This window comes from Calliphora vicina, chromosome 3 (assembly GCF_958450345.1).
Source record: "Calliphora vicina chromosome 3, idCalVici1.1, whole genome shotgun sequence".
Lineage (NCBI taxonomy): Eukaryota > Metazoa > Arthropoda > Insecta > Diptera > Calliphoridae > Calliphora > Calliphora vicina.
Window position 1 is genome coordinate 75,343,654 of NC_088782.1, and position 19,567 is coordinate 75,363,220.

Below are 19,567 nucleotides of genomic sequence, written 5' to 3' on the forward strand. Positions count from 1 at the left end.
TCGGGTAACAAGCTCTTTGGGTCCAAATTTTTAACCTAAAGAAATAAAAAAAAAAACTCGGCTTATTTTTGATAAGAATAAAGGGAAAATATATTTTGAAGAAAAAAAATTATAAATTAACGTGCTGAGTCAAATAGTCAATGTTTTACCGTAAAATATAAAAATAAATTAAAAAAATATATTTTGTTGATCTCCTTAAGGACTATTTATATATTAAATTTCAGCTCATTCGGATCATGTGAGACCCGATATGGCGTGTAATTTTGTTAATTAAGCGTGAAGGGCTCTATTTACAACTTTTGTGTCGTAAAATATTCAAAGGACCCCTGAAGAGAGGAGATAAGGGGTTAAGATCTTCCACAAAAATGATCCCCATATAATTCCACGATATAACTCCGACAATAAGAATTCTCTCAGATATTAACTTACAACATTTTTTTCAGTTAGTATAATGCTACCTTCGATCAAAAAATGAAAACTTTGACCCACTGTAAAAATAATTCAGACCATCTGGACTATAAGTTTGTTCTACAAAAATGATCTACTTAACATGCTCTTTCAGAATTATAGGGTCGCTAGTCTGTTCCAAAAATGCTGTTGGTCAGTGTAATTAGTGAATGATATACATATGTTTAAAATACATTAAATGTGTTTTTCTCGTGTTTTCAAAAAATGGAGTTACATATTATAGAAGCTACATCAACATCTAAAATTGTTAGACTAAAAACTGTCAGTATGTCTTCTTCATTTCTCTATCAGCAATTGAAAATGATCATTTCCAAATATTTTGCTTCAAAAAAGTTTAGAGAATTGTTTCAAAGTACTAAAAGTTCATTAATTGTATCAAAAACATTCATAATTTTTTCATTTTAATTTCGATATATAAGAGATTACGTTACCGAAAGTTACCGAAGTTTTATTCATATGTTTGTGGTTTATTTATTTATTTTATTGGAAGTAAAATATCGTTTTCAATAATATTATAATCGTCCCCATAATGTAATATCGCTTTCACTATCATATCATTCAACCATTAAATAAAGATAATAAATCCCAAATACAGGTTGGAATGGACCGGTATGTTACAGTATTAAAACGGGCACGAAGTCCCAAGTCTTCGAAAGTGGCACCCTTGGCTAAATTATATAAGGATAGTGAACCTGCTAGACTAAACAATGAAAATCGTTTTTATATTCTGGAATGAGAAACAGATGAACCAGTAAATAAAATTAACTCTACAAAACCACCCCCTATTTACATGAGAGAAATTCACTGGTTCAGAGCCTGATCTCATTAATAGGAGAGAACTCTTTTTACGTTATCCCAATCAAGAAAGGGACGATTCATGAAACTAAAATACAGGTCAATAGTGAAAACGATTATAGAAAGGTTGTAACAGATTTTGAAACTCAAAAGAAAAGTTTTTACACTTATCAGCTGAAAGAAAAGGAAGGGTCTACAAGTTGTAATAACGGGGCCCCGTTGCAACAGACATACGACAACAAAGAAACATATGCAAATGTACTAAGAAACAACCAAACTCAGACGCAAGTCCGTCAACCACAAAACCAAAATATGAACCCAGAGGTAAGAGAGCAAACGCCAATTTTAAATTTTACCAGACTAGAATCTACAATAGAAACTCTTGTGCAATCGGTAAATAACTTTACAAACTCAATAAGTAACATTATGCAAGAAATGCTTAAGATGCAATCAATGTTATTGCAGGCTGTGCTCAACAGACCATGAACTGCCTAAGAATATGATTTTCGCCAACATAAAAACGAACTCGAGTATTTTCTTAAAAGTCATGAAGTTGATATAATGTTAGTTTCGGAAACCCATTTGGCGTCTAGAAGTTTATTTAAGATAAATGGATATGTGTTTTATGGCACAAATGATCCAAGAGAGCATGTGGAGGCTCTGGAATTTTAATTAAAACCCGCATCAAACACCATTCAATGTGTGATTATCTTCAAGCTACGACAATCTGTATGGATGATTGCAACAGAAACCTATTAATTTCGTCGATATATTCACCTCCAAGGTTTCCGATTACTGGAAACAATTATGAAAATTTTTACAAATCACTAGAACCCCGATTCCTGGCAGCTGGCAATGTTAAGCATACTCACTAGGGATCAAGACTTATAACACAGAAAGGTCGCGCTTTGTTTAATACAATTTCTAAATTGAATTTGAATGTGATGTCGAGCGGAGAACCAACATACTGGCCTACTGACCCAAGCAAAATACCCGATGTCATTGATTTTGCAGTTACAAAAAATTTACCAATGGAACTAATGCAGGTTAAATCTTCATTAGAATAATCATCGGATCACTCACCCACCTTCGTTACTCTATTGAACCCCCGAGAAATAGTATGCCCGACTGGTCACTCTGCAATATCAAGCACGAAAATAAATTGGTTGAAATATAGAAAATATATTAGCACACACAGTACAGAAAATATATCGCTAAGAACACCAGAAGATATCGATATCTCACTCAAAAATGTTGAACAAAACTTAAAACTTGCTGTTGAACACGCCACTCAAATAACCCAACAAATAAGATACAATAGACTCTATTCTGCAGACATTGAACAGTTATTAGCTGAAAAAAGAAGAGTTCGTCACAGATCCCCCCCTCAACTTAAAACGGAGCTTAGAAAATGTCGCAAACGCCTCAGTATGCTTCTTCACAAACGCAAAACTGACTCGATTAATAAATATCTGGAGAACTTAGATGCCACCCAGTACTCAAATTACTCTCTATGGCGAGCTACAAAAAAATTAAAAAGTCCTGTTATGAGCAGACCTCCACTACGTAAGTCTAGTGGAGGCTGGGCGAGAAACGATACTGAAAAAGGAAAGCTGTTTGTTAGTCATCTAAAGAATTTTTTTCCCAAACGAGTCAAACGACATAATAGAGTTACCACCTACTTTACCCCATATTACTGCAGCTGAACCACTTCGTTTTGAGATTTCAGAGATTGTCAAGGCTATTGTTGATTTAAACTCCAAAAAATCACCTGGTATTGATAAAATCAGTAACAAGATGCTCCTCGAGCTACCCCAAATTGCATTAAGAAAAATCCTATTTATTTATTAATGCTATATTACGCCTTGAATATTATCCACCAGAATGGAAGGTTTCTTTAGTTACAATGATACCTAAGCCGGGAAAAGATCACAGTAAAGTAGAATCATATAGACCCATTAGCCTATTGTCAAATATATCACAGCTATTCTAAAAGCTGTTGATTATATTCCAACTCATCAATTCGGATTTCGAGAAAAACATAACACCATAGAACAAACTCACAGGTTGGTGGAAGTCATATCCAAGACATTTGAAGAAAAAAAATATTGTTTTGTACTCTTCATCGATGTTTCGCAAGCCTTCGACAAAGTATGGCATGAAGGATTATCGATAAAAATAAAACAATATTTACCAGCAAACACACACAAGCTTCTAGAAAGTTATTTAAATCATCGAAAGTTCATTCTTAAAGAGGGAGACTTTATAATTTCACCACAGCCTATTGAAGCAGGCGTACCCCAAGGAAGTATACTGGGTCCCTTCCTATATTTGCTATATACTTGTGATATGCCTACAAACAGTCGAACCAACATACATATCTACTTTTGCTGATGACACAGCTATACTAGACATTCATGAAAACCCCCAAGAAGCATCTGTACTTTTACAAGACCATGTACTCGACATAGAAAGGTGGTTAAAACAATGGAGAATAAAAGTAAACGAGCAAAAATGTATACACCTTACATTCACATTGCGTAGAGAATCGTGCCCTCCAATCCTAATAAATAATCATATAATACCTCAACAAACTGAAGTTAAATATCTAGGTCTGCATCTAGATTCTAGACCGACGTCTTACCTGGAAAAACCATATAGATACGAAATTGACTCAAATGAAGTTAAAATTACTACAAATTTACTGGCTAATTGGTAAAAACTCGAGATTGAGTTTAGATTGCAAACTTTTGCTGTACAGCTCAATAATAAAACCCATATGGTGCTATGGAATTCAATTCTGGGCCACGGCCTCAGCTTCTAATATTGAAAAATTCTAAGATTCCAAAATAAAATATTAAGAATGATAACAGCAGCGCCTAGGTATGTGAGAAATATTAACATTCATAAGGACCTAGTTGTCTCCCTGGTGAAAAATTAAATAAAAAAACAAGCGGAGTCATATTTGAAAACGTTAGAAGTTCTCCCAAACCCACTTGCAAGAACATTTATGAGAAGTAATGGCTATATCCGAATAAGAAGAAGGAATCCAACAGACCTGCGCTGATGATAGGATCTATAAATTAAACATAATTTTTCGTCCAACTGTGGTGGGACGTAAATAAAAATTAATATTTAGATTTAAGATTTGAACAAATTATTGATAGTTCACATTATTTTGTGAAGATACAATAAATAAAATATGAAAAAAAAAATCTCTATCATATCGTTTTCTGGTCTATTGGGTTTAAACGAAATAATTTTTCTATTTTTTATTCTACTTTATCAATTTGTAAGAGAATATAAATAATTCTTTCAATTACAAAATGAATTTAAATGTTTTTTTATAATTTTATGAATTGAAATATGTTTTTTATAATTATATATTTTTTGCTTTCTAACAATTACAGATAATCTATTCGATACAGTAAAAACGTTGCACAAAACCACAGAGTCAACGTTTGAACGTGTCTCTACCATTTCAACTATAGGTAAGTCCAATATACAAATATGTACTTAAAAACAAATATTTCAAATCGATAAATCATAACTATTATTAAAACCATTAACCCTTTTATGTTTGCCACATTTTTGTTACAAAATAACCTAAAATTCAAAACGAAAAAAAGCTAAATCGTAAAACCCAAAAGTAAAAAAATATCACTTTATTATTTATACTTTGGCTAAATGTAGATTGTAAAACAAATATACATATTTTTTTTGTTCCTTACCTTGTTTTAACATATTATTTAATTTTGATTATTTATTTGTTTTGAATACTTTTAAATAATTTTTATGATTTATTTTAATGTAATGTCCAAAGGCTTTTTTGTGTGTGTATTGCAAAAATCCATAGTATCATTAAAAATCTTGTTACCCGTATCAACGATACATAACTATAATTTATAATCATATTTATTTATTTATTTAGTTGAAAATCAAATCAAATCAAATAAATTAAATTTCAATTTATCCGTTTACAAAAACTGACAATAGTGTATATCTTAATAAAATTTTAATGAAATCTTATCGTGCAAAGATTAAAGTTGTATTTAAATTAAGTTATAAATAATAAAAATCAACAAAATCTTATGAAATGCGAGGAAATATTGAATGAATTAGTGGCTGGTGGGTAGTGATTTAAATATGAGTATTTCCTGTATGTATTTATTTAATACATGTTGTTTTTGCTGTTAAATTTTTAATAGGATTTATCGAAATCAGTTCAAATGTCGCGTTACTCCATAAATAAAATTATATATATATGTGTGTGTGTGTAGTTATCAGTAAATGTACTAGTATAACCAGCATTTCATTTGTAAAATTTAAAATATATGTTCATTCATATGTATACTTTGTTTATACATTTATAAACATTAAGGTTATTCCTAACCAAGTTGTCGACTTTCCAAATTAAACTATGTAGCCCGGTGAGACCGGTAATATGATCATAAGATACCCTACACCTAGGGTTTCCTTTCCGGTAAGCAATAGAAAATAACGTGATACTTCCCGATTCCGGGGAATTTTGGTTCGGAATCCGGGATATTCCATAATGTTAAAAATACATATATTTATACAATCTATATATTTAAAAATGAATGTATGTTTGTGTATTTATTTGTTTGTTATTCTGATACTTATAGGAGCCCAAGCTATTGGACCGCTCCTCTTGAAATTTTTAATGTATGTTCCTCTATATCTGGAAGGAACATTAGGATACTTTTTATTCGAATATCTGAAGAACTATAACCGTAAAAGTATTTAAGCTTTGTACTAATTAATTTCTTATCACTATACGGAGTTTTGCTGAAAATGGGCGGGATTGTATTAGTGGGAGTGGCACCTATCATACAAAGTTATTTTTCAATATCTCGAGAACTATAATTGTGAAAGTTTTCAAATTTTATAATATAATATTGTTAAAAAAAAACTTGTAAAAATGTTGAAATTGTTATGACAAATGATTAGATGATTTTAATTGAGTTTTGTAAGATAACTAATGAAAAAAGGTGAAAAACTGTCCCACTCAATGAAAATCAAAAATAATATTATTCTTTTAACAACTTTACTAAACATAATTTTGCGATATTCGGACATTTATATGGTCAAAATGCATGAAAAAGGCAAACAAAAAAATAAAATTTTCCCTATACGATACTACGAAATTAAAGTCGATATATGTCAATTCCCAGACATGACCCATTGATGGGACACGGTTTTTACCAATCTAACTTTTCCCGGTTTGCAGAACCCCAGCCGATTTGCGCTGTCGCACAGTGTAATTAATCATGTTATATACTTTCTTTGGAAAGTGCATAGTCTAGAAGGAAAGATGGTGAAATTTGACTTTTTATTTCATTACGGTACTGGTAGCGAAGCATACCGGGTCGTAGCTAGTTGAATATAAAAAAGTTCGAATCTTATATATCCACCACCAATATAATAATGACACCGATTTTTATAAATTTTCTATTTTAATACCAAATTTTGTATGGATACCACTATTCTGTACACAAATTTGATCCCCTAAATCCTTTCCTGTAGGTCCTATCGTGCCTATAAGAGGCAGACAGGCGTCTTAAAATTGTATAAGGACCCAGAATACATACACTTTTGTGGGTCTGCGAGGAATATTTCGATGTTTTTAAAACGGAATGACAAAATCAATATACCCCCTATCATTTTGGTGGTGGCTATAAAAATTAGATAAAGAAAATATATGAGCCATTTCAGAACTACTTAGATTTTCAAGTTTTAGTTAGAAAACCAACAAATTATATTAAAATATTGAGTACGAGAACGAATTCCAGCAAAACTGACTAGTATTGGAAAAAAAGTTATGATTTTGATAATTTGTGGTCCTAAAATGGCCCATGATCATGTACTGTTATCGCTTCTGCTCCATGTGATGTAGCTGTATATTTATTGTATCTTGTAGACATTGTATTATCAAAATTCATAATAGTCTTGAATAGTCTTTTGGGAAAAAAATACCTCCATTTTTACATGTTTCAACTTTGGATGCGTGTAACTTTTTATACGGACAATATAATTGTTAGCAAGTTGTTTTTACAGTATTCGGAATATTATCGCAAATATAGATGATATATAAAAAAAATTCGAACCACCGTCATATCTAAAAAACTAAAAAAAACCGAACAAAATTAAAAAAAAATAAATAAATCTAAATAACTCTTAACCTAAAAGTGATAACCTAATTTGCTAATTAAGCGTAAAGAGCTTTATTTACAACTTTGGTTGTAAATAAAAAAATTTGGCGGAAAAAAAACATTTTCGTAGAATATTTAAATCCTTAAATGTCCTTTCTGAAAGGACTTTTTAGGATTTTTTTTTACACCTAATTACCCCCTTAAAATTCTACTCTGACAATAAGAATTCTCTCAGACATTAACTTACAACATTTACTTCAGTTAAAAATGCTCCCTTCGATCAAAAAATTAAAACTTTGACCCACTGTAAAAAAAATTCAGACCAAAATGATCTACTCAACATGCCCTTTCAGAATTATAGGGTCGATATTCTGTTCCAAAAATACAAAAAATACTACTTTAGTAGTGGTATCGTAAATCGAAATCAACTGTTATCCCGCATCTTGATATGACATTAATTTGTTCCCTCAGCGAACAATTGTCCGCACATGAATTTGTCTTGTATAGACAACTCTTGTCGATGTTATGTTCTTGTGCAAACTTTGTAATCAAATGTTATTTGCACACAAAAAGATCTCAATTTTAAAAAAAATTACAAGACATGCTATGAACAGGATCATCGCCACACAGAAGAACATAAACAAACTTTAGATGGAAACATCGACCACTTTTTGTTGTCCATTACTAATGGGAACACCCTAATGAAAATAGTAATAAATTCATTCACATATATATGTATATGTACATATCGTCACCTGAAATGCAAAAGGGCGTAACAACCAAAAAATTCAAAATTGAGTTTTCAATGGATATTGGTATAGCGCATCAAATTCTTAGCTTTCTATTTTTAAAAATAACGACTTAATTGTAGAAATAAAATCATATTTGTAAACACAACAGTTTAAATTTAATGTTGATAGGCCCTTTTGCATTTTAGGTGACGATATGTAGAAATGTACACATTTATATACATATATACATACATGCAAAAGTATCAATGTCAGGGACAAATTGGGAACTGGAAAATGAACTACACAAAAATTGTGTTAAATTTTTTCTTGTATATCTTTCATTTGATTTGCTGAGGTTTCTCATTATCGATTTATTTTTTTTTTATTTATGTATATGTAAAATATATTCAGTAACAATTAAATTTAAGACCAAAAATAAGACTTTAAATATTTGAATGTGATTTGAGTAGATGATCCTGACGACGCTAATGCTCGGATTAGTCCTAAAATATTGTACCGTAAACATTTTCTAGAAAATCAGCTAGAAACACCTTTGTTAAATTTTATTCAAATCTATGTAGTAGAGTTTACATGAAATCTGAAGGAAATATATTTTCCTTAAAAATAACATACAATACTGTGTGACATTATAAATCATAAAACCTTTTCGAAAATTGTCACAAAAATAGCTTTGTCTACATAAATATGCATTCATTCAAGTACCGTTATCGAAATAACTGCAATTACCGTGACCGCCAAAAGCCGTTATCGATAATCATAAATACGGGTACCAATCTACATACACACAGTCTCAGAATTGAGTATACACCAGTGAATTTTTTGATTTTTTTAAGATCATAGAAATCATTATATTCCGAATTAAATCGTTTTTTTCAGAACCAAATCTATTATTCAACTCAATCTCCAACAAACCGAAACTTTTAAATTTGAATCTATGAACAGATTTTAGGATATTCATTATCTTAAAAAAAATCAAATAATTTTTGGTGTTTACTCACTTTTGAGGCTCACTGTATATAAAAAAGGTGTATAAAATGTATAGTAATTCATAAAATGAGAACGGATTTCTGTAAATTTTTTTGTCAGTTGTTCGTATTTTCGAGATTTTACGGAAGAAAATTTTGGAAAATCCCTCCGGAAAATTCGGAAAATTGGAAAATTGAGTTTTTGTATGAAATTTTGAAATTATTAATTATTATTCCTTAATGGCTTTCCAAATCAAACAATAGAAAGTTCTTAGTGTAAATCATGGAAAATTGCGGAAAATGCGAAATGTTGTATTATTACTCTAAAGATTATCTGAAGGCTTAAAATTGGGGCGAGGCGAAGTTCGACGGGTCCGCTAGTATTCCGTAAATGATTTAAATTATGTAAATAAAAATGTTTAATTTCTGTAATTGAGTTTAATGAAATCTACAAAATTTAAAACAAAATAAAATACCACCTTTGTCCATTTATTTTTAATTATTGTAAATTTTACAAATACATAACTTAATTCACGGCGAAATTAAAATACCGTAATCCAAATTAGAGTTACCGCTACCTTTTAACCTTTATGGAGCGGTAGCCAACATTGGTAAATATGAATATGAGAGTATAAAAGTACTTAAAATAAAAAAGCTTTTAACACATTTTACTGTATTTCCAAGAGTATGCTAATACGTATTTCTGCAATATTTAAACGGTTATTATATGGAAATTAAATTGTAATCATGTGAGAATCCAGTGGAAAAAATTACAAACCTATATTTCCGATAGAAAAACAAGTTCAATGACGTTTTCAACAAAACAAAGAACATAGATTTTGACGATAATATGGCCGTAATATTTGAAACTATTGAAAATTTAAAAGAAAAAATAAAAAAAAAATACAATCCTGAAAACTGAACAAAACTAGTATGTTTCATTTAAAATAGGTACGAATTCTTTTTACCTACATATCACATTAGTTTTACAAGCAATACATGTCTTATGTTTTAGATTATATTTTAAACAAATTGTGCCAAATCGTACTCGATATGTCCAATGTGCATATTGTAGCTGCCTCGGCAAATAGAAAGCAAATGAGAGCTCAGTTTTATAACACCTTGCAACAACTCAAAACTACATAAGTGAGTCTGGAATCTGAGAGGCAAATTCCGACAGAATGGAGAAACCACAATACTGCAAAGGATTATAATCTGGAGACATTCTCAAATCTTTTGCGTCAGTTATTTTCGAATATCTAAAGAACTGTTATAACTAGAGTCTAGGGTTTCTACGCGGGAAAAATTTTCTGGGAATTCCCGGTAATATTTTTTTTGTTAATTTTTGGGAAATGCTTGTCGGGAATTTTAGGGAATTTCTTCATATGTTTTCTTCTAAAAGTTACAATTTTCAGATTCGTTTGGATGGCCAAATTTGTTGCTAATTGAATCATTCCATTATATCCATTCTTTCGGCTCTAGCAACAGATAGTTAGCAAAGAAGTATTACGGTTAAAATAACCGAATTTTTTTCACTCAACTCAAGCCACAACAGAAAAATTTGGTTATTAAGAATGAATCTAATTTAAAGTTTATACTCTTAAAGGAATTATTAAGATGCCTAACTTTTAGGGATATTCAATGAATATTATTCATATTTTGAGAAAATAATAACAATAATAGTGGTTCAAATTCGTTTATCTATAATCAGATATGAAAAATGTCTCTAACTTATAGATTTAACATAGTCGAAATTCTTAAGTTTCTTAATTAAACAAAGAATTTATTGATTTTATACTGACTAAAACTACGACTGTGGTAATACCGATAAAATGCCACTATTAAATTAGAAACCCTAGGCTGGACCAACATTGTACAACCACATATAATTATTTTATACTTCTTTTAAAACCCTGGTATTTCGAAAAAATTGTCTGGTTTTTGGTTTAATTTAGTGTTAAAAAATCAAACGATTTTCCAATAATAATAAAACATCGTCTATCAATGATAAAATTTCCAATGTCTTGGTACTATTATTTTGACCGCAGCTGTATGTGTGAAAAGAGCAATTTTGTTTGATTTTTTTTTATTGACATTTTCCCTCCTACCATTCAATGTATTTATTCAATGAAACAATTTTTCATTTTAAGTTTTTAAATTTTTGATATTAACATTAAAATGTTCGTGTCTCTATGAAAAGCTATATTCGTATCAATTTTAATCGGATCATTCCTTATATTACACATACTATAGTAGTAGTTGAAAGCCAAAGAAAATGAAAAGTAAGAAAACAACGATTTCAGGGTCATATTAATAAAACACTGTCTAAATTTCTTTTAATTTAATTTGTCTATACCCAGCAGTTAGGGTATAGACAATCAGACATTAGGGACAATTAGGGACCGTAATTGTCCCTAATGTCTGATTGGTTTATTTTAGATGACATATGAAATGTCTTTTTGAGTTAGATTAGTACCCATAGGTAAATGTTAAAATAACTAGTTATGTAACTGATCAAGTAATCAGTGACTCTATTTCACCGGTATGTGAATCCAATGCGTTGACTATTATGGACCAGCTATCAGACAGTCTCATTGTAATCAAGAAGGATCAACTGACCCCCTGCTTAGGACATGCTCGTGTTAAAATAACTAGTCACGTAACTAAATATGTAACCAGTTGCCACACTAAGTGATAGGTAAAATAACTAGTTCGGGACAGTCACCAAGAACTGCTGGGACTGAAAAAGTCTTACACACACACACATATACGAATGTATACATATACGAATATACCCCTAAGTAAGACACAAAATCCAACTAATTGTTGTTATTAGAACATTTGCTTTTCCTTGCAATTAAATTTGTGGAGACTTGTTATTGTGTCCAATGAATTTTATAAATTTAGTGAAAATTTGAATTTGAAGAAGAATACAACGTTTCAAAATTAACATACATTTTCTCGGAGTGCGCACTTAACAATAAAAAAATCATAATTCCAAAAGAAATTTAGCCTGTATTTATTTCAGAAAATATTTTTATAAATGAAACAAAGCATAAGTGTTAAGAATTATAAATCTTGCCAAAAAAAATAAAAAAAAATATATATATATCAGTTTGCGAGAAAACAAATAATAAAAAATTAAAACAAATAAACATTATTGCATAAGTTAATAATATTTTTAAAATAACGGTAAGTTGTTATAATATCCGATCAAAAACAATTGGAAAATAAATTAAATTCTGAAACATGTTCCTGGTGTGTATCAATTTTCAATTTTGTTTTTAAGTATTAATTAAATATTTGTATGTTTTTAGGCGTTTCGTTAATAATACCATAACAATTTAAGTATTTTTAAATTAAGGGCCTCATTTTATAAAACATAACGATAAACGTTAGACAAAATTTGTATGGAAAATAGTCAAGTTTTATCAAATGAGGCTTTAAATCAAAAAGATAATTCAAGTAAAATAAAATTACACAATTACAAAAGTATCTACAATTTATATTAAACAAGTTAAAAAGTAAGAATATTTTTTTATTGTTCAGAATACGTTTGCAATTTTTATAATTTTTTTTTTTTGGAAATTATATTTTTAAATGTTTAGAATGATAATTTTTTAATAATTTGTATTGTCCAAACCAAAATATTAAACGGGATTTTACAATTCCATTTACTAGGGTGGTTTTTACGTTGAACTTTTTCGATATTTGGTACTCTCAAGATCTAAATTTGTTCCTTGTCATCTAATAAACAAATGTTGAACATTTTACCAAAATCGGATAACGTTTTGGATATAAAAAAGTAAAAGTTTAAAAAAATTAAAAATTATGCATATTCCATTTAATAAATATATTCTCGATATCAATATAGAATTTAAAAATGTCATGCCCAATAAGCATTTTTGCTGTGATTCAAGTTTAAATCAAGTATAATTCAAGCCTTGAATTACAGTTGTATTATACTTTATTTCAATAGCATTCTCCAGTAAAACAGAAACATAAATTCATGCCATATGTTTTTTAAGTTTTCAAATATTTTTCAAGTTTAAAACATAATTACATTTGCATTCAAGTCAATGTTCAAGTGCTTGAATTTTTCAAATCCAAAATTTTACAATTTAAGTTTTTTTTTAACAAAATTAAAAAAATTTAATTTTTAAATTAATTGGTTTCTTGACTCTAATAGATACTGTAGTTTTTAACGGTACTAGCTATTTTGAGTTAAAGTTTGGAACGATATGAAGTACATTTATTGTCTTCGAATTGTTTTCCAAAGAAATAAATTTGATTTAAATTTCCGAGAAATTCGCTAATTTTAAATCACTCTGCACGTTAATCCAAAATCGATGCCAATTCTTTTAATTTTACTACACTATTTCCAATTGTATTTCAGAAGTTTCTAATTGTATTTTATAAAATTCCAATTAAATTTCCGAAATTTCTAATTGAATTTCAGTAATTTCCAATTATATTTAAGAATTTTCTAGAGAATATTCTAATTATATTTCAGAAGTTTCCATTTGTATTTCAGAACTTTTTAATTGTATTTCAGATATTTCAATTTATATTTAAGAATTTTCCAAATGTTTTCCAGAAATTTCTATTTGTCTTTCAGAAATTTTAATATTTGAATTTTCTAAAATACATTTGAAAAATTCTGAAATACAGATGGATGTTTCTGAAATACAATTAGAAGTTTCTTAAAAACAAATGCAAAATTCTGAAATATAATTGGAAATATTGAAATTCAGTTGGATTTTGTGAAATTGGAAATGGTGTAGAACCATTATTACTAGAAATTAATTTTGTTGGAATTTTGTTTTGAAAAAAATATTTAAAATCTAAAATAAATTGATTTTTATTTACAATTGGTAACAAATGATTGAAAATAGATAGCCCGTAATATATTAAAATATCAGGGATTTGAGAAATGCATGACATTTTATGATTTTTATTTGGTCTTGATGTCATATTTCAGAAACACAAACGGAAAACAATTTTTACAAATCTTTTGAATAATAAATTGATTTTCATATAAATTTTTAAAATAAATTTGCTGTTTGTGCTTCTGATCAGGCCCTAAATATCCATATGCAAATCAAATTAAAAATTTATTTTTAATTGAAAATTTGTATTCAACAAATTGTGCAATCTCTAAACGTCATCCGATTTTGCTAAAATTTTCAACATTAGTTTTTTATATGATGGAGAACAGATTCTTGGAAACACTCTATCTTCCTCTATATGTTTGAATATTGTACAACATTCTAAACTGAATAGATACTACTTAATCCAAAAACTAATTTATTCAAAATTTTCATTAATTTAAATACACGTGCATTTAAGAAAATATCAAATTTTAAGTAGATTAAAAAAAAACAATTGTAAATTACTGTCTTTCTTTAGTAAAATTGAGTGTACAACTGAAATATTTTTTATTTGTTTTTCTGTTTATGTATGTATAGTAAAGTCAAAGTTTAAATCAAAATTTCATTAAGATAAACACTTGTTGAAATTCGAACATAAGTACATAAATGAATAGTTAATATATTGTGTTTTGAAATAATAAACAAATTATTTAATGATTTTATGAATGAATTAATTGCAATTAGTTGAATGTGTAGATTTGGAAGTTGAAAATAATGCTGCTGCACAATATATTGATCATTTGAAGATTTTCTTTTTTTCGTTTTTAGTTATTTTCAGTTTCATGGAATGGCTTCATTATTTACACGGCAATAACATTGTAAATTTTCATCCAATGAATAATTATTCAATATTTAATAACTCGAATTCATAATTGCAATGTTGTTGTTTCTATTTATTATATTATAATTTTCAATTATCTAAATATTATCGATTGGCATTTGTATTGTAACGTGGTGATCATTGTTATGAAAAAAGCTTTTTCGTTCAGTGTATTATACATATTTACATACATATGTATGTACTGATGTATGTACATTAAACCCACTGTGATTTATTTTACATATTTTTCAAATTTATTTTATTTATTTTTTTTTTTATTTGATTTTGGCTTCAATAGTTATATATAATTAAATTATAAAATATAACAAATTAAATTAAATGTATTAATATTTAAACAAATTTATATACATATATGTACGTATGCATATGAATATACATATGTATGTATTTATGTATGTATGTATTTCAAATATGTTATATGAAGTCGTGGCTAAATAAATTTCCATAGAAAATATTTTAGAAATGTACACTCTTGAACAAATTAAATTTAATTTAATATTTTAAATATAAATAAAAATTAACAGCATTTATATGAACAAATGTAAATATTAAAAATTGCAAACGTTGTTGGACAGTCAATTATTAGTAATTCTTTTTTATTAATATTAAATATACTTTTTGCTAAATATTTGTATAATATATATGTATATATATTTAAAAACAATGTGAATTAATTAACAAATACTACATTAAGATAATCCACGACCTCATGTAGAATTTGGAATATACATACATAAATACTCACATATACATATGTATTTCAATACACATACATAATACACACACACATACTAACAATACTCCTGCACACATACATACACAACTAATACATAAACCGAATATTTCGGCCGAAAATTCTATTTTAGTGAGTTTTTGGTATTAGGAATTACTTCTCAAATGCATTTCAGATACTACTGTATTTTATTAAGAAAATCAGTCGTCTCAAATGCTTTTTTGCACAATGTCATGTTTGAGAACCTATTACGTATCCTAATATTTCCGATACATTTTACTGGTTTTGCCTTTTTTCAACAGATTTTTTTATAATAGTATTACCCGGGAATGGAAAAAGTCAGTTGGTCAATTCACAAGGTCTCCTATCATATCATATTGTCATAATGTCCTAATATTTCACAATGGTTTGAAAAAGTTGTTATTGCCTTTCAAGCTAAAAAATTGTTTATTGTATTATCGTAACCAACCAGCTGAGACCTGCGCCGCACAGTGGCTCATTATCGTTATTCATCGGCCAAAACTCTGTAACTTTTGAACCGATAGAGATATTTTAGAAATTTTTTTTTGATGGACAGATAACTTTTTTCTCCAGTTTTAATTTCATTAAAATCGGTTCAGCAGTTGTTGAGCAATTTAAGGTTAAAGTTGAACTTTTAATTTTTATGTGACATTAATTCAGTTTATATAAAACTTATTTGGAGCAAAATTTGTGTAGATACCTATATGAATTTACCATTTACGACCGATAAAGTATAATTTCGGGAGAACATTTGTATGGGTTCTAGGTGAAATAATGGACCGATTTCAGTCATTTTCAATAGACTTCGTCCTCGGGCCGAAAAATGTGTATGTACCAAATTTTATCGCAATATCTTCAAAATTGCGACTTGTACTTTGCGCCAGTCATATGAAGAGGTAAAATAAAAATAGAAAAAAAATTGGAACTAATTTCATTCAAATGAAAAAAGCTTAAAGGCGACACTTTGGTCTTTCTTCTGGTAGTAAAGTTTGTTCAACCCCTTTTGACCCTAAGCACTTTTATTACTGAAATTCAAATTTGACTAAATTATAGTACCTTAGAAAAAATTTAATAACACAGCAGGTATAAACGGTATAGTGACAAATCATACCAGTTCTTAAAGACTATTATCCTACCAACATAACAAACAAAATCATCCAATTATCGATAATAGTTTGCGAGTAATGATAATTAACTTCTTATCAAATTTACAAAAATCACATTTTGTATAAAATGACATAAAATATTTGATTTTAACAGCATGCCACGCACACAATTGACAATATTTTTATCTAATTGTTTGGCTACCTTAGCTTTAATGGCTTTAATGGCATTCAAATTTTGGAAAACGGAGTTAACAAAAAGCTTGACTTTTGGCCGATAAAATTGAGATATGAGCCACCGTGCGCCGAACGCCTAAGAATCGGTTAAGCCGAGCCGCCGAGTCGTGAAATATTAGGACATTATGACATGATAAGAGACCTTGTGAATTGACCAAGTATATAAACAAATATTTTTCTGTTTTCTTTCATACAGAGAAAATAGTTTTGATAACAGAATTTATTGATAATATACACCATTTCTAATTGTATTTCAGAAGTTTTTAATTGTATATCAGAAAATTCCAATTTAATTTCAGAAATTTCCAATTATATTTCCGAAATTTTCAATTATATTTTATAAATTTCCAATTATATTTCAGAAGTTTTCATTTGTATTTCAAAAATTTCCAATTGTATTTCAGAATTTTCCAATTGCTTTTCAGAAATTTATATTTGAATTTCAGAAATTTCCATTGGTATTGCTAAAATACAATTTGAGAATTCTGAAATACAAATGAAAACCAAAATATAATTGGAAAATTCTTAAATACATGTGGAAAATTTTGAATGGAATATTCTGAAATATAATTAGAATTTTCTGAAATTCAGTTAGAAAATTCTGAAATATAATGGAATTAGGTTATTTAAATAGTAATTCTTCTATGTTAAATTATTTTCTAAACCTTTTTATACCATACACCACGATATTGGGGATGTATTATGCGTTTGTGCTGATGTTTGTAACCGATCGACTCAGAATCAATTTCTGAGTCGATTTAACGATGTCCGTCCAAAATAGAGGTCCCAATTTCGATGATATTTCGATTAAATTTGTAACATATTTTTTTTTTGACCCAAGGACGAAACCTATAGAAATCGGTCCTTAATTTCTCCTAGCCACCTTACAAATGTCTTCCCGAAATAGCACTTGTTTGTCATAAATGTCTGATTTATATAGGTATCAACACAAAATTTTCCACAAATAAATGTTAATCACATTTAAATTCTCATACAAATTAAATTCCCATACAAGGCTCAATTCTGAAAGTTACTCGCAAAAAAAAAACTATTTAAATTTTATACTAACAATTATTTGCTCTTATACTCAATGTATATAATACTGTAACTTTAAGAAGAAAACTTATGAATTACCGACATTTTCCGTAAATTTTTCTCGATTAGGAACCCTAGTACCTATAGATTTCTCCGTAAACATACATTTATTACCGAAAATTTGCAAAACATATTTTCTAATAACAAATTTTTACAAAATACTTTTTTAAGGCCAAAACTTTCGTTTGAACTAATACATTAATCTTTACTTACACTCACACACCCACTCACACACACACACACAAAATATTGAAAATTTTATGCAGCTTCTTTGGATTGTATTTTTGTTATCTTTAGTTCTTTCAAGTTCATGTTTCAATTATATCAAATTAGGCACTGAGTTTTCTCTTTTTTGTTATTTTTTCCATTCGTAATATTATATTTCCATTAAAAGAAAACCGTTTGTGTTAATAATTGCCAATTATCACTGCAAATTATTTGGCCAACGTTTTTGGCACAAATCTGCAAAAATCAACAAATTTTGTTACAAAAACTGTCAGCCTAACTATAATAGAAGTTTTAAAGTTAATTTTTGGTAAAGTCGACTTTATTTTAACATAGAACTTTTGTTATTTTCGTACCATAAGAAATATTTTTAAAAAAGTTTTCAAAACATTTCCCAACTCAAATAAATTAAAATATTTTTCAATGAATGTAAATAAAAAAAAAATTAAAAAAAAGAACAAAATGTACATAAAAATTCAAAACAAAAAGCTTATTTTATGTTATGTTTGAAATTGGTTTTATGGTACGAAATTTAAAATAAAAGTCAACTTTATGGACTTCAAATCAACTTTAAGGCTTTTGTGGTTAGGCTGTGTATTTTTAAATAAAATATTATGTCTGACGGACATAACTACATATATCGATTCCGCTATAGTGGTTCTTAATTTGAAATATGGAACTGTTTTTTTAAAAATCCATTTCAGATATACAAACAAAATATATTATATGTAAAATAAATGTTTATATGCATGAAATATAGCGAAAATAAAATAAAAAATTAAAGCGATTAAATACATATGTACATATTTTGACGTTATAGTGGTAAATATTGACCACTCTCCCTAATAACACTGTGCTAGTTGGTTAAACTAATTCGGGTACGCTTAATTCAGTGGTGCCAACCGTTTTTTTAGGTTAGCTCGTATTTTCGAGATATACCGTTATTTCCAAAAAGGAGGAGGTTGCACAATATATATTCGCATAACTCAAAAGCGGTATAGCTTATTGAATAAACTAAAAAAACCGAAATTCCGCAATAGAATTTTAGTGAAATTTTATTACGAGCATCCCCTTATGGAGGGAGATAAAATTCAGAAATAGGTTTGTGCCAAATCGAATGTTTGAATAATTTGCAATGCATGATAAGTAGCTTATATTTGCACAATATCGCATACATATATACATTTACTTCTTTTGATATACATACATACAGTCATACATATATGTA

At 28.4% G+C, this 19,567-nt stretch overlaps 1 protein-coding gene across 1 annotated transcript in view; it reads left to right on the top strand.

The window, feature by feature from the left end:
- The first annotated feature begins 2,810 nt into the window (after positions 1 to 2,810).
- The window catches only part of LOC135955537 (titin-like), an 80,278-nt gene continuing 63,521 nt past the window's right edge, over positions 2,811 to 19,567 (top strand). Inside the window, exons 1-2 of the mRNA XM_065505886.1 lie at positions 2,811 to 2,829; positions 4,674 to 4,754. Of these exons, the coding sequence (XP_065361958.1) occupies positions 2,811 to 2,829; positions 4,674 to 4,754 (100 nt within the window). The remainder of the gene's footprint in view (positions 2,830 to 4,673; positions 4,755 to 19,567) is intronic.